General features: G+C 42.9%; 1 protein-coding gene across 3 annotated transcripts in view; it reads left to right on the top strand.

The window, feature by feature from the left end:
* brf1b (BRF1 RNA polymerase III transcription initiation factor subunit b) overlaps positions 1-15,693 on the top strand; it is a 424,707-nt gene that overhangs the window by 244,261 nt on the left and 164,753 nt on the right. For 2 of the 3 annotated variants that reach the window (XM_059648920.1, XM_059648921.1), the window contains 2 exons: positions 2,972-3,065; positions 13,900-14,026. In XM_059648920.1, the coding sequence (XP_059504903.1) occupies positions 2,972-3,065; positions 13,900-14,026 (221 nt within the window). Of the gene's footprint in view, positions 1-2,569; positions 2,672-2,971; positions 3,066-13,899; positions 14,027-15,693 lie in introns of those variants that run through there. The other variant, XM_059648922.1, reaches the window with a different exon arrangement.

Here is a 15,693-nt window from a genome sequence, read left to right on the forward strand (position 1 = left end):
CTCTCTCTCTCTCTCGCACATCCCAAAATAAACTTGTATTGAATTTTAGGTAAACCACACTTGGAATACAGAGATTTCTAGTCCCCAGATTATAAAAAGGATGTAGAGCTACTGACAAAATAAAATTACAAAAATGCTACTGAAAGATTATAACTATCAGGAAAAATTGAACAAACTGGAACTCTTTTATCTGGAGAAGGGAGTACAGGCAGTCCCCAAAGATAATAGAGTGACGCATCCTTGTCTTCATATAAGTCACAGTTGTGGTCAGGCCTGGGTGGCAGACCCCTGAGGGGAAAGAGACTGAATAGTCAGGGTTGTAGAGGAGACTGAAGGGGACATGATTGTGTTTATAAAATTGTGAGGGACACAGGGTAGATGGGAATGAAAGTTTTCTCTGAGTGGAAGGACCAGTGACTAGGGGCATAGATTTAAGTGACAGAGCAGCATGTTTAGCGACGATGCAAAGTGATGGGAATCTAGAACTTGCTGCCTGTAAGGGAGGTAGAGGCAGAAACTCGCATGATATTTGAAACAATATTTAGATGTACACTTGCGACGCCAAGGCATAGAAGGCCATGGGCCAAGTGCTGGAAAATGGATTAGAATAGTTGGGGGGTTGTTTTTGACTGACTTGGACACAATGGGCTGAAGGGCTTTTTTCAGATCTCTCTGACTATTTGCCATGAAGGGATGGAAGAAGGTTGTGTATTGTTGGATTTGAGTTGGGGGAACAGAAGAATGAGGGTTTCAAGGTAGTGATGGTTTGGAGGCAAGGGTATACACCTGATGAACCACCTAGAGGAGGTATCTTGCCTATCGTTTCCTTCCTGAACGTGACCCACATGATGAAAGTTGCTGTGCTGCTTGCTCAGCCCTCCTACCAATTCCATTACCACTTCTTATTGTGGTGGAGGCACATGAGGCTCTTCAGTGACAATCAGTTAGCCAAACAAGGACCTCAATAGGCACAAGGGTGGCCGGGCTGCCTGATGCACTGCCTGCCATTTTTAATATGGAGACAGGTCAGCAGTATCTGCGAAGGTGTTGGGCTGGGCACCCACCTCAAAAACTGGCAATATACCAGTAAGATTCCCTCATTTTTAGGAAGCAAGTATATGAGGAAAGTTGCCTGGGTACATTAATAAGCTTTAGAGTTTGCCTGTGGGCCTGGTATGTTGAAACACGGCTTTCACAGACTAATTTTTCCTTTGTTCATTGCCTTACTTGTATGATATCTCATATGATTTGAACAGCGTTCAAATACCTGAGGAACCACACAGAAGAGGTTAATTTAACTTCTTGTAGCCAAAGCAGTTGTATAGTTTAAGTAGTTGTGTAGTTGTAGCAAATCTGCATGGACTGAAATGCAGTGTAAATAACTTCCATCCATCAATTCATTTCTCGAATTGTAAATGCTAGAACTTGTGTCAGTGAGATTCCAGATTCCCCATGAACTTGGCAGTGCTCACTTTGAGGACTTTGTGGCTGATCTCCCAGAAGCTGAGTGAAGAAGCGCTATTGCCAGGGTTAGATACCTCACATTCACAGTGATTTTGCTTGACATCAGCAATGCAGCTGGGAATTGCATGTGTGTCAGTATTTGTGCGCTTTCCATATGTTCACAAGAATGGGATAGATGATTATACAGTTTGGAGCAAAGGGAGGCTTTTTGAGGAGAGGCCAGTGGGTCTGCAGTGCTTAACCTTTAGGTGATTGAGAGACCGTGTCTTTTGGACTCTGGACTTTCACCACCTCTGTCATGTGAAGGTGCAGGAGAACTGTTCCGTCCACAAGCAGGAACTCTCCATTCTTTCAGCTACTTGTGCTTGTCACCAGTAGGCTCGTCACCCTTGATCACTCTGGCCTCCCTGCTAAAAGTGCACATGTCTGTACCAGACAGGGAAGTGCGCACATGATGCCCTCCTCTGGCAATGAAATAACATCCCCCCACCCCCCCACCCCTAGCACACTGTCTCAGGAGGACTAGCTGGAGGAGATGCTAGAAAATGATAAACACCTGTTGAACTGCATCCCAGCCATAGCTAAAACAATTGGGGGAGGAGAACAATTGAGCAGAGGCAGAAAGGCTTGGCAGAGACGGTGCAGAACTTTGGAGTCATGGGTTTCAGGGTTCGCTAGCTTAGCCCACAGTTTACCATTATGCCTCTGATTGATGGGCCTGTGATGAAGAGGCAGAGTGCACTTCCACTTTGGCAGGGAAAGTAAGAATTCTTTACTTAGCATGCAAGGAGTTAAAGTAATTTCTTCCATGTGGTTGCTTGGATATTTGAGTGCTGTTCAAATTGTTTGAGACGCCTTGACTGATTACCTTGTTAACGTACCAACTCTTTGCATCAGATTTTGCCAAAATTCTAGTTTATGGTGACAAACTTCAACCTGTGAAGTAACTAATTTGGCTCATGCTGCCACAGCAGAGATCTGGCCTGTGAGGGAGAAACCCTGACGTGGGCAACAGTTCATTGCTGCTCACTGACGAGCAATTCTCTTATCAACTTAAGTGGAATGGCAGAGCCCTGACAACGTGCTGTGTGTTCTCTCTGTCTCTCCTGAAGGATAAATGTATATTGCCAGTAGAAAGATATTTCGAAACAAAATCATGTGTTAGGAGGCATGTGTACCCAGGGCTGTGAGCTCCCACCTATTTGGAGTAAGATTCACTCAGTTTGGTTTCTATTTTAATGATATTTGCTCCTTTTGTATAAAATGAAACATGATCTCCATTTGAAGATGTCTGTGATTGGTCTCTTTGGATTGTGATTCTCTCATGTCTGTGCCTCTGTCTGCCTGCCTACAGCAGTGTGTGTGTGTGTGTGTGTGTGTGTGTGTGTGTGTGTGTGTGTGTGAGAGAAAGAGAGAGAGAGAGAGAGTGTGTGTGTCTGTCTGTTTGTTGGGGCAGTGGGGGGTTCTTTTTTAGTCTTTGGGAAATGAATTCTGATGTGTTTTCCAGCTCTTTTGGTTGCTGCTAGAATGCACGATTTCAGGCGAACTGTTAAAGAAGTCATTCGTGTGGTCAAGGTCTGCGAGTCAACTCTCAGGAAAAGGTGAATGTACATATTTAATGCATATTTCAGTAGTTTTTTTTGGCGTTTAATTTCTTCCCTCTGGAATTGTTGCCATGTTCCCTACGAGTCATCCAACCCCTGGTTCTTCATCCTTCTTTCATGTGTAAAGGCAGATGTGCAACCAAACAGGACATATAGTTATATATCAGTCTTAGGGCTAAAGCAGTCAGTATGGGGAGATTGCAGAAACAGTGTACTGATACAATGATCAATGATGATCATATTGAATGGAGGATCTAGCTTGAAGGGCTGAATGGCCTACTCCTATTTTCTACAACATTCAAGACTAGCTCACGCACACTTTCTGTCACTCTGTTCAGTGCCCAAGTGGGCACACTTTCATATATGCACCTTCTCACTTACCATAATAGCAAGTTGGTACATATTGCTGTAGGTGATTGGGTATGGTGGGCTAGCTCACCATTCTCACTGAATGAGAAGTTTAGCTGCTCTTTGCCACTTGTATGATTGGGTACTTTGTCAGAGACATGATGAGATTTTTTTCTGATAAAATGCTTTTGTTACCTATTGTTGCAATGCGCCAGTCAGATTGGGAAGGTCAGCTTAACCACTGCCTGTGATGAGTGAGCTGGTCTCAGCCAGCGCAGCAGTGAAAGTACTGCAGTCAAACTCATTGAACTCCAGTCAGGAGGAGGATAACTAAGCTGGGATACTTAATGCTGATCATTAACCAGTGATTGGCCTTGACAGAGTGTGTCTGCGGGTGGGTAGGGAGAGAGGAAACTGGAATGTGATACATTCTTGTCAGTGAAATGCTGTTGCTGTCCATTCGTGGGTATAATATTTGACGGTGTGGGAGATTTTGATCTGAGGCTTAGATTGCAGATTGCATATTCCAGTCATAGGGGATGGAACCACTGTGTTTAAAGCGGGTGTTATCACTGAGAAATGAATAGGGACTGTATTCATAAGAGTTCCTTTTGCAACGTTGGAATATTCTGAACGTTTTAGACATGCTTTAAAAGGAGAAACACTGGCGAGCTCTTCCTCATGCCTTGGTTAGCATTTATCTTGCACTTAACACCTAAAACACACTATTTGATCATTTAAAGCAGAAACAGAAAATACTGGCAGAGCTCAGCAGGTCTGACAGTATCTGTGGAGAGAAAAACAGTTAATGTTTCAGGTCAATGACATTTAATTGCTTAATGTGAGGGCTGGCAGGGAGCAAATTGGCTGTAGTACCTCGGAAGCCGGGCAGACGACGGTTCAGTGTTCAATCTTTCCAGTATCTATATTCCGGTAAAGTGAGGGCATTCATTGCAGTGCCGAACAGACACGTTTTCCCTAGGGCACTCCTTAAACATCCTTTTTTGACATCAGAGATAGCAAGAACTGCAGATGCTGGGGTCAGAGAAAATGCACCAGGTTAGGCCACATCAGAGGAGTAGGACAAAATCATGAGGAGTATAGACAGGGTGGATAGCAAGAAGCTTTTTCCCAGAGTGGGGGACTCAATTACTAGAGGTCATGAGTTCAAAGTGAGAGGAGGAAAGTTTAAGGGAGATGTGCGTGGAAAGTTCCTTACACAGAGGGTGGTGGGTGCCTGGAACACGTTGCCAGCGGAGGTGGTAGACGCAGACACGTTAGTGTCTTTTAAGATATATTTGGACAGGTACATGGATGGGCAGGGAGCAAATGGACACAGACCCTTAGAAAATAGATGACAGGTTTAGACAGAGGATCTTGATCGGTGCAGGCTTGGAGGGCCGAAGGGCCTGTTCCTGTGCTGTAATTTTCTTTGTTCTTTGTTCTTTGAAAGTTGATGTTTTCCTGCCCCTCTGATGCTGCCTGGCCTGCTGTGTTCCTCCAACTCCACACTGTGTTATCTCTTTTTGACACTGGTCTTTTTTGTTAAGTAGCCACCAATATTATATGGGAAATCACTTTTCTTTCCCAATGCATGTTAGGGGAAGGGCTATAAAGCATGTTGCCAAATGTCTTTTTAATAGTCCCGGTGAAAAACTGCTGCTAGTTGAAGATCTGCCAGATGTACATGAGGCCGGAAGAGTTTGTGTGTGATTGAAAGCTCACTTCTAACCATATAATGCAATGCCTTTTTGGACCAATATATTTTACATGTTTATTTTCCCTTGATCTGCCCTAATCCTCTTGGTGGCATGGACTCTTGCGGGAAGCAGTTGTGCTGATGCTTTCCCCAAAGGGAAAGGCTCCTCCATGAGACCAATCCAGGGTGTTAGACAATGAGAGTCCAGCTGAATTCTCAACGATGCTAACTGGGAGATAAACATTGGCTAGAATGATGAACAGAGTTCCCCTGCTTTTGGTAATAAATTACAACATTTTGGTAGAGCCCAAAGGACCAATGTAAATGTACCTACCTCCCTCAGTTCTTCAGCATACAGTCACTAACTTTACTTACAATTAAATCATTCCTCTACCCATTACATTTTTAGCCTAACTTTAATGCTCCTCTCTGCTCTCTTGGAAGAAAGTCTTCAAGCCTTGCTTAACACTTCGAGGAAACATACTGAAGAATGGGTTTCATTGTCAACCTCTAGAAGACTCAGCTCCTTCAACAACTCATCCCAGATTAATTCCAGTCTATCCCTTCATCATGATGAATTGAGAAATCCTCCTAAACATGGAACATTTCCTGTACCAGGGGAGCTATCTGTCATTTAAGGCTGACATCAAGGTGGAGATTCAGCAGAAGAAATAAGAACAGAAGTAGGCCATTCAACCCCTTAAACCTGCTCCTCCAATCAATAAGATCATGGCTAATCTGACTTTCCTGCCCTTTCCCTATGGCTCTGATTCCCTAACTAATTAAGAATCTATCTGTCTCAGCCTCAAATGTACAGAAAGACTCTTCCCCCACAACTCCCTGTGGCAAAGAGTTCCAAAGGTACACAACCCTCAGAGAGAAGAAACTCCTCCCCGTCAGAGTCTTAACTTGATGCCCCTTTATTCTGAGGCTGTGCCCTCTGGTCCTAGACTCTCTCACAAGGGGAAACATCCTCTCAGCATTTACCCTGTTGAACCCCTTAAGAATCTGATGTGTTTCAATTAGATCGCCCCTCATTCTTCGAAACTCCAGTGAGTAGAGTCCCAACCTGTTTAACCTTTGCTTATAATGCAATCTCTCCAAACCAGGATCATCCTAGTGAACCTTCGCTATACTGTCTCCCTTGAATGGGGATACCAGTTCTCCAGATGCTGTCTCCTCAGCACCTTGTACTCTTATGCTCCAGTTCCCTTGAAATAAGGACTCCCATTACATTTACCTTCCTGATTATCTGCATACATGTGTGCATTGTGTCCCTTCTGTGAGCAGAATCTTCGGACGCTGAAGGATAAGAGTCTTCAATGACTGCGACATCCGTGCTGATACAACGTTCTTGTGTATAAGGCCATTATCCCCCTAGCTCATCAAGATGGCTCAGAAAGTTGGACTATGGAAGATGCCTTGAGAAGTATCGTCAGTATTGTTCAAGATGGCTTCTCCACATCAGCCGAGAGGACTGGCATACTAACATCAGTGTACTTGAAGCAGCCAATCACACTGACATCAAGGTCATGGCCAACCAAAACCAATTCCACTGGGCCAACCACGTGTTTGGAATGCCTGGGTTCCAACTACCAAAGCAGATCATCTTGACTTGCCTTGGGGAAAGCAGTTGAATAGGACAAAGGAAGCATTTCACAGATTCCCTGAAATCTTCCCTCAAGAAATTCAACGCATGTATCAATGCATTGGACACCCTTGTTTGGAGGAAACTGCTGTATGAGGGGGTACAGTTCTTTGAGAATACACGTTGGTAAGAAAAATACAGAAAGGAACTGGAAAACCTCAAGTCCGAGGACCAGTTCCACATCCAGAAATACCTGCCAAATACGTGGTGGGAGGTATAGCTCTAGGACCAGGCTTGTTAGCCACACAAGGACACATAGAACCCTGAACCAGTGACACAGAATTTCCCAGGTTGACAATCATACTTATTAGTAAGTGATTGTCAGTGAAGAATGAGACAATTTTGGAGCAACAACCTTCTGCAAAGTCCAGCCCTTTTCCAAATGTTTACATGCGTGCGGAATGGCAAAGGTCAGAATTGACCACCAAAGCCATTTGAAGCTTCTCATGTCCCAAAGTGTTTCACTGCCAAAGAGATCAGTTTTGAAGTGTAGTCACTGATGTAGTATGGGGAGGGCAACAGCTAATTTCAACATAGAAAGCATCCAGAAACTATACCGAGTCATTGAGTCATAGCACAGATATAGACACTTTGGTCTAACTCATCCATATTGACCAGGTTTCCCAAACTAAACTAGTCCCATTTTCCTGCGATTGGCCACTATCCCTCTAATCCTTTCCTATTCATGTACCTGTCCAGGTGTATTTTAAATGTTGTAACGGTGTCTGCCTCTACCATTTCCTCTGGCAGTTCATTCCATACACGAACCACCCTCTGTGTGAAAACATTGCCCCTTAGGTCTTTTTTAAATCTTTCCCCTCTCACCTTAATCCTATGCCGTTTAGTTTTGGACACCTCTATCCTAAGGAAAAGACCTTGGTTATTCACCTTACTTGTGTCTGCCATGATTTTATACATCTCAACAAGGTCACACTTCAACTCCTTAAACTCTAGGGAAAAACGTCCCAGCCTATCCAACCTCTCCTTATAACTCAAACTCTTCGGCCTGGTAAATTCTTGTAGATCTTTTCTGTACCCTTTCCAGTTTAATAATACCTTTCCTATAGCAGGGCATCTAGAACTATATGCAGTACTCTAAAAGTGACTTGCAGTCTCTATTATCTCTCTCACCAATATTCTGTATAGCCGCAGCAAGATGTCCCAACTCCTATATGCCTCCTTCACCATCCTGTCCACCTGTGATGCCACTTTCAAGGAACCATGTACCTGAACCCCAAGGTCTTTTTGCTCGGCAACACTCCCCAGATCCCAACCATTAACTGTCTAAGTCCTGCCTTGATTTGCCTTATCAAAATGCGACCCCTCATGTTTATGTAAATTAAACTCCATTTATCACACCTCACCCCGTTGGACAATCTGATCAAGATCTTGTTATACTCTGGGATAAACTTCTGAGATCTACACCACCGATTTTGGTGTCGCAAACTTGCTAACCATGCCTCCTCTATTCACATTGAAATCATTTATATAAATGTGGAAAAGCAGTGGACTCAGCGCCAATCCTTGTGGTACACCAGTGGTTGCAGTCTTTGGTCCAAAAAGCCACCCTATACCACCACCCTCTGTCTCCTATCTTTAAGCCAATTTTGTATCCAATTGGCTAGCTGTCCGTGGATCCCATGCGAAACAACCTTACTAATCAGTCTACCATGTTGAACCTTGTCACATGCTTTGCTGAGGTCCATAGAGACAATGTCTACCATTCTATCTTCATCAGTCTTCTTTGTCACCCCTTCAAAAACTCAGTCAAGTTAGAGAGACGTGATTTCCCATGCACAAAGCCATGTTGATTATCCTTAATCAGGACTTGCCTTTTCAAATGCATGTAAATCCTGTCCCTCCGAATCCCCTCCAACGACTTACCTGCCATTGTCATAAGGCTGACTGGTCTTTAGTTTCCTGGCTTTTCCTTATAGCCTTTCTTAAATAATGGCATCACACTAGCTACCCTCCAGTCTTCTGGCACCTCACCTGCGGCTGTCAACGATACAAATATCTCAGCAAGTGCCACAGCAATCTATATTTATTTCTGTAAATTCCCTAGCTTTCATTTCATTCGCCACAGAAAGTACTAATACAAAATATTTGTTTAGTATCTCACCCGTCTCCTGTGGCTCCACACGTAGGTGGCCGTGTTGATCTTTAAGGGACCCTATTCTCTCCCTAATTACTCTTTTGCCCTTAATGTACTTACAGAATCTCTTTGGATTCTCCTTAAATCTATTTGCCAAGGTTCTCTGACATCCTTTATTTGCCCTCCTAATTGCCCTCTTAAGTATTCTCCGACTGCCCTTATACTTCTCTTGGAGCTCAATTAATCCCAGTGCCTATGCTTGACGTATGCCTCTTTTTTCTTGACCAAAGTGGTAATGATATGCTGGCCTTCATAGCAAGAGGATTTGAGTAGAGGAGTAGAAATGTCTTGCTGAAGTTATTCAGAGCCTTGGTGAACCCACTCCTTGAGTATTGTGTGCAGTTTTGAGCCCCTAGTCTGAGGAATGTCATTCTTACTACTGAGGGAGACCAGCGAAGATTCACCAGACTGATTCCCAGAATGGCAGGACTGACCTATGATCGACTGGGCTCTTACTCAGTGGAATTTAGAAGAAGGAGGGGTGTCCTCATGGAAACGTATTAAATCCTGATGGAACTGGACAGGCTAGATGTGGGAAGAATGTTCCCAGTGTTGGGGAAGTCCAGAAATAGGGTGTCACAGTCTTAGGATAAGGAGTAAGTCATTCAGGACTGAGATGAGGAAGAATTTCTTCACTCGGCAAGTTGTGAACCTGTGGAATTCCCTCCCACAGGAAGCTTTTGAGGCCAGTTCATTAGATATATTCAGGTGGGAGCTGGACATGACTCTTGCAGCTAAACGGATCAAGGGGTATTGAGAGAAAGTGGGAATGGGTTACTGAAATTTCATGATCATATGGAATGGTGGTGCGTAGCTGAATGGCCTACTCCTCTTCCTGTTTTCAGTGTTTCTATTTAAGGTGGAGATGAGAATATTTTCTCAGTGATTGTTAGTCTCTGGAGTCCTCTCACCTTGTAAAGCAGTGGAGGCAGGGTCATTGAGTTTAATTGCAACAGATTTATGGTGGGTAAGGGAATTGAGGGTTTTGGGGGGTGCACACAAGACAGTGGATAAAAACCAGATCTTACTGAACGTTGGTAGAGATTCAAAGAGCCAGATGGCCTACTACTTCTCCTTGGCCGTATGTCCCTAATTGGCTATCATTGCCTGCGCCATTTTAAAAGGCAGTTGAGTCAACCAAATAAAAGATTTAAATTGGACTCAAAATGTCAATTCTATCTCCGCTGGTCTGCCAAACCTGTTCAGTACTGTCTGCTTTTGTCTGTGTTAGCTACCTGTAGGTCCATACTGGTGAAGACACGAGTTTTCCATTCCTTAGCGATGTTTGTGAGTGACTCCATTTTCACCACAATCTGAAAAAAAAATCGCTGGTTATTTCTACGTATGTTTTCACTTTCACATTTTTTAATGTTTCCAAACTTGCTCATTTGAACGTGCAATCTCTGACTTCCTAGTCCTGTACCTTAACCACTATACTACTGTACATCTCTTTCCATCTCTCACTTACATAGAATTATGCACTGATCTTTGTTCTGTTTGTTATCATTATTCTGTCTATTATTATCTCCAACTTTTGTGTAAAGGCAGGTACAATGCAACTATGTAACAGCATCACATTCCCATCTTTTCTCAAAGTGGTGTACAATCAATGTGTTATCCATGTATTTTGCTGCAAGTAATCCAAACAGTGATCATTTCAGGAGGCCATTCAGCTTACTGGGCTGTTTCTCCATTCAAATTGACCACGCCTGATTTGTATCTCATCTCTATACCCACATTTGCTCCATATCTGGTGATACACTTACTAATCTCAGCCTTGAAAACTTCAGTCGACCTGCAGGATCCAAAATCCCATGTGGGGGAAAAAAGTGCTCTTGATTTTCATTTGGAAATAGTCCATCTCTAACTTTTAAGGTGTTGCCTTCTCTTTCTAAATTCAGCCATTTGAGGAAATAGGTTTTTTTAAATTCATTGGACGATGGCATCACTGGCCAGGTCAGCATGTATTGCCCACCCCTTTTTACCCAGAGAGCAGTTAAGAGTCAACCACATTGCTGTGGGTCTAGAGTCACGTGTAGGCCAGACCGGGTAAGAATGGCAGTTTCCTTCCCTCAAGGACATTAGTGAACCAGATGGGTTTTTTTCCAACAGTCAGCAATGGATTTGTAGTCATCATTAGATTCTTAATTTCAGATATTTTACTGAATTCAGACTTAGCCATCTGCCATGGCAGGATTGGAACCCTGGCCCCCCCAAACATATCTCAGTGTCTGGATTAGCTGTCCAGCAGTAATAACACTAAGCCATCGCCTCTCCATAACTATGAAGTGCCTTTTGATGTTGCGTAGTGGTGAAAAGCATTACTTAAATACAAGCTTTTACCTTTGCTTCAACATTCTTAAAGAATCCAAATGAACCTGTCTGAATACTTTTATTCCCTCAGCCATCGTGTCATTCTAAGGAACTTGTATTGCAATTCTCTCAGGCCATGACTTCATTTCTGAGACATGGTCCTGAAGAAATAAACATTGTTAGTCCAGATGGGGTCTGGCCAAGACTGCCTGCTTTGTTCTTGAGAAAAAGCCAACACGCTGCTAAACCTTTTTAATTGCTTCTGATACTTGTGCAATAGCTTTCAGTAAAGTAACATGACCAGCTTAATCCCTTTGCTGCTGCACATCTCGAATGTTCTTCCATCACTAAGAAATTATGATGATTTATCTTTCTCTGATTCACAGTGAATACCCTCATACTTCCCTACATTAAACCATACATGTCAGTTTTATTCATTCACTCAGTCTGTGTTGTGCTGTAGATTCCTGCCCTTATCTGCACAAGTCCCTGTACCTTCTAACTTATTGCTACCTGCAAACTAGATATACAGTTTTCTATTTCTCCATCTAGACTTTTGATACAAATGGTGAAATGCTGTGTCCATAGAATAATTGCCTGTGGAGTATCACTTGCCATATGCACTCAATCCAAATGTATACAACAAAAACAGAAGTTGCTGGAAAAGCTCAGCAGGTCTGGCATCATCTGTGAAGAGAAATCAAAGTTAACATTTAGGGTCTGGTGACCCTTCCTCAGACCTGCTGAGCTTTTTCAGCAACTTCGGTTTTTGTTTCTGATTTCCAGCATCCACAGTTATTTCAGTTTCAATCCAAATATATTCCCTTTGACTCCGTAATTACTTCAGAGCTCCTAAATAATTTCTGACCCATTTCATAAGTTTTCATCCAAATTCTTACACTTTCATCTTGCTTACAGTTCCTTGAACGTAACCTTATTAAATGCCTTTTTGGAGATTCATATAAGCAACATCCATTGGTTTTCCATTTTTCATAAGTTTGTGACCTTCTCAAAAATATATCTACTGTTTAGAACATAGAACATAACAGCACAGTACAGGCCCTTCGGCCCTCGATGTTGTGCCGACCTGTCATACCGATCTCAAGCCCATCTAACCTACACTATTCCATGTACGTCCATATGCTTATCCAATGATGACTTAAATGTACCTAAAGTTGGCGAATCTACTACCGTTGCAGGCAAAGCGTTCCATTCCCTTACTACTCTCTGAGTAAAGAAACTACCTCTGACATCTGTCCTATATCTTTCACCCCTCAATTTAAAGCTATGCCCCCTCGTGCTCGCTGTCACCATCCTAGGAAAAAGGCTCTCCCTATCCACCCTACCTAACCCTCTGATTATTTTATTTTGTTTAGTTAGTTATGATCTACACTTCACAGATTTATATCAACTATCTAACTGTTACTTGCCACTGTCCCTGGTAAAGTCCAGTAACTGGTACAACTTATGGTGTACTGACAGAACTTAATGAGCAGAGTAAACAGCCATCCTGTTTTTATGGGAATGCCCTAAAAGATACAAAAGGACACCAATCAATTAACATCAGCTGTTAATCCGAATTCTGCCACTCCATGAACTCTCTTCCACCTATTTAACCTTGAGAGAAAGGTTTTGCCCGGGAATATGTTTACAGTGCTTAATATCTTGGAAAATGATCAAACAATAAGTTGAAAGTGTGTGGCTAGCTAGTTTTATTTCACTGTTCCACGTGTCAAATGTCGTTGTTTAGTTCTTCATTGAGGCACTCCTATGTCAATGCTAGCATGTGTCTGAGATTGGCATACTGACTAAATTTGTACAATTTCATGGCATTTAAAGCCACACTGCGCTTCCCTATTCTTTGAAAGAGCTTCCCAATTAGTTTCTCTCCCTGTCCTTTCCCCCATAGCTCTGCAATTTTTTTTTCTTTTGTTTCCTCAGTCTTGCATTCCTCCCACTCTAAAATGTCAGACCTGATATTACTGTTTTTTTGAGATGTGAAGCAGCAGTCTGTTGAGAGCGCGGTTCCTTCAAGCCCATTCTGTTCAATCTGTGTGTGATTATTGTATCGTGGGCTCTTGCAGCCTCTCCTCACCTGGGTATCTCTTACCACAAGGATAGTATGTTCTTTAAGCTTCCTTGTTTAAACAAGCTATAATTAACATTAATATTGTAGTAGCCTTCAGCTTCCCTTCTCAGTAGGAGTGTGGTGTAATAAATAGTGACAGTCCCCCACTCGAGCTGTTAACAGAGTTCGGGGATGGGTAGGGAGGATCAGATATGCTCCTGCTCAGCGTTACATAGAGTAAAAACAACGATAGCTTTATCATAATGGTGCATCTTAAAATGTTTCACAGGAACTGATATGACTCAGAGTTACATAAGGAGATATTAGAAAGGGGAATGATTTAAGGAGCCTTTTTAAAGCAGAAAGTAACACAGAGATGTGTTGGGAGGGTGTCCAAAGCTCAAAGGTTTAAGCAACAGCATGGCCAGCATTGAAAATTAGGGATGAAAGGGATTAGAGGAGTTGCAGTCATCCCACAGGGTGTCACATTGTTACCTGTTCACCATTGAGTGGTATGAAGCTATTATTGCTATCTCCACAGAAGGCCGTGAACAGCTATTGGAACAGTTTCAGCGATTTTATTTTAAACTTCTGTTGTAGGCTTAACGAATTTGAAGAGACACCAACCAGCCAGTTAACAATCGATGAGTTTATGAAGATTGATTTGGAGGAAGAGTGTGACCCACCTTCGTTCACAGCAGGGAAGAGAAAGATTAGGCTACAACAGGTAACCCTGTATTATAATTGGGAGAGCAGAGACCACGGTGAGGCCTTTAGGAGACTTGCTTTTCATTCTTTGGTCACTCTTCTCACTTTTCTTTACCCTGTTTTTGAGACTTTGAATCTGAGTTGAGGTATGATTCCTCAGTCATTGACCCTTCTTAAGTACCTCACCCCAAGTGACTTTGTGTGTGACCTGTTTGATTACATTGAACATAGAACATTACAGCACAGTACAGGCCCTTCGGCCCTCGATGTTGTGCCGACCTGTCATACTGATCTCAAACCCATCTAACCTACACTATTCCATGTACGTCCATATGCTTATCCAATGACGACTTAAATGTACCTAAAGTTGGCGAATCTACTACCGTTGCAGGTAAAGCGTTCCATTCCCTTACTACTCTCTGAGTAAAGAAACTACCTCTGACATCTGTCCTATATCTTTCACCCCTCAATTTAAAGCTATGCCCCCTCGTGCTCGCCGTCACCATCCTAGGAAAAAGGCTCTCCCTATCCACCCTATCTAACCCTCTGATTATTTTATATGATTCAATTAAGGCACCTCTCAACCTTCTTGTCTCTAATGAAAACAGCCTCAAGTCCCTCAGCCTTTCCTCGTAAGACCTTCCCTCCATACCAGGCAACATTCTAGTAAATCTCCTCTGCACCCTTTCCAAAGCTTCCACATCCTTCTTATAATGCGGTGACCAGAACTGTACACAATACTCCAAGTGCGGCCGCACCAGAGTTTTGTACAGCTTCACCATAACCTCTTGATTCTGGAATTCGATCCCTCTATTAATAAAAGCTAAAACACTGTATGCCTTCTTAACAGCCCTGTCAACCTGGGTGGCAACTTTCAAGGATCTGTGTACATGGACACTGAGATCTCTCTGCTCATCTACACCACTAAGAATCTTACCATTAGCCCTGTACTTTGCCTTCCGGTTACTCCTACCAAAGTGTATCACCTCACACTTGTCTGCATTAAACTCCATTTGCCACCTCTCAGCCCAGCTGTGCAGCTTATCTATGTCTCTCTGCAACCTACAGCATCCTTCGTCACTATCCACAATTCCACCGACCTTAGTGTCGTCTGCAAATTTACTAACCCATCCTTCTACGCCCTCATCCAGGTCATTTATAAAAATGACAAACAGCAGTGGACCCAACACCGACCCTTGCGGTACACCACTAGTAACTGGTCTCCAGAATGAACATTTCCCATCAACTACCACCCTCTGCCTTCTTTCAGCAAGCCAATTTCCGATCCAAACTGCTATATCTCCCACAATTCCATTCCTCCGCATTTTGTACAACAGCCTATTGTGGGGAACCTTATCGAACGCCTTGCTGAAATCCATATTCACCACATCAACCAGTTTACTCTCATCTACCTGTTTGGTCAACTTCTCAAAGAACTCAATAAGGTTTGTGAGGCACGACCTTCCCTTCACAAAACCATGCTGACTATCCCTAATCAATTTTTTTTTTCTAGATGATTATAAATCCTATCCCTTATAACCTTTTCCAACACTTTACCAACAAGTGAGGTAAGGCTCACTGGTCTATAATTACCAGGGTTGTCTCTACTCCCCTTCTTGAACAGGGGAACCACATTTGCTATCCTCCAGTCATCTGGCACTATTGCTGTAGACAATGACGAGTTAA

This window comes from Stegostoma tigrinum, chromosome 10 (assembly GCF_030684315.1).
Source record: "Stegostoma tigrinum isolate sSteTig4 chromosome 10, sSteTig4.hap1, whole genome shotgun sequence".
In the NCBI taxonomy this organism is placed as follows: Eukaryota; Metazoa; Chordata; class Chondrichthyes; order Orectolobiformes; family Stegostomatidae; genus Stegostoma; species Stegostoma tigrinum.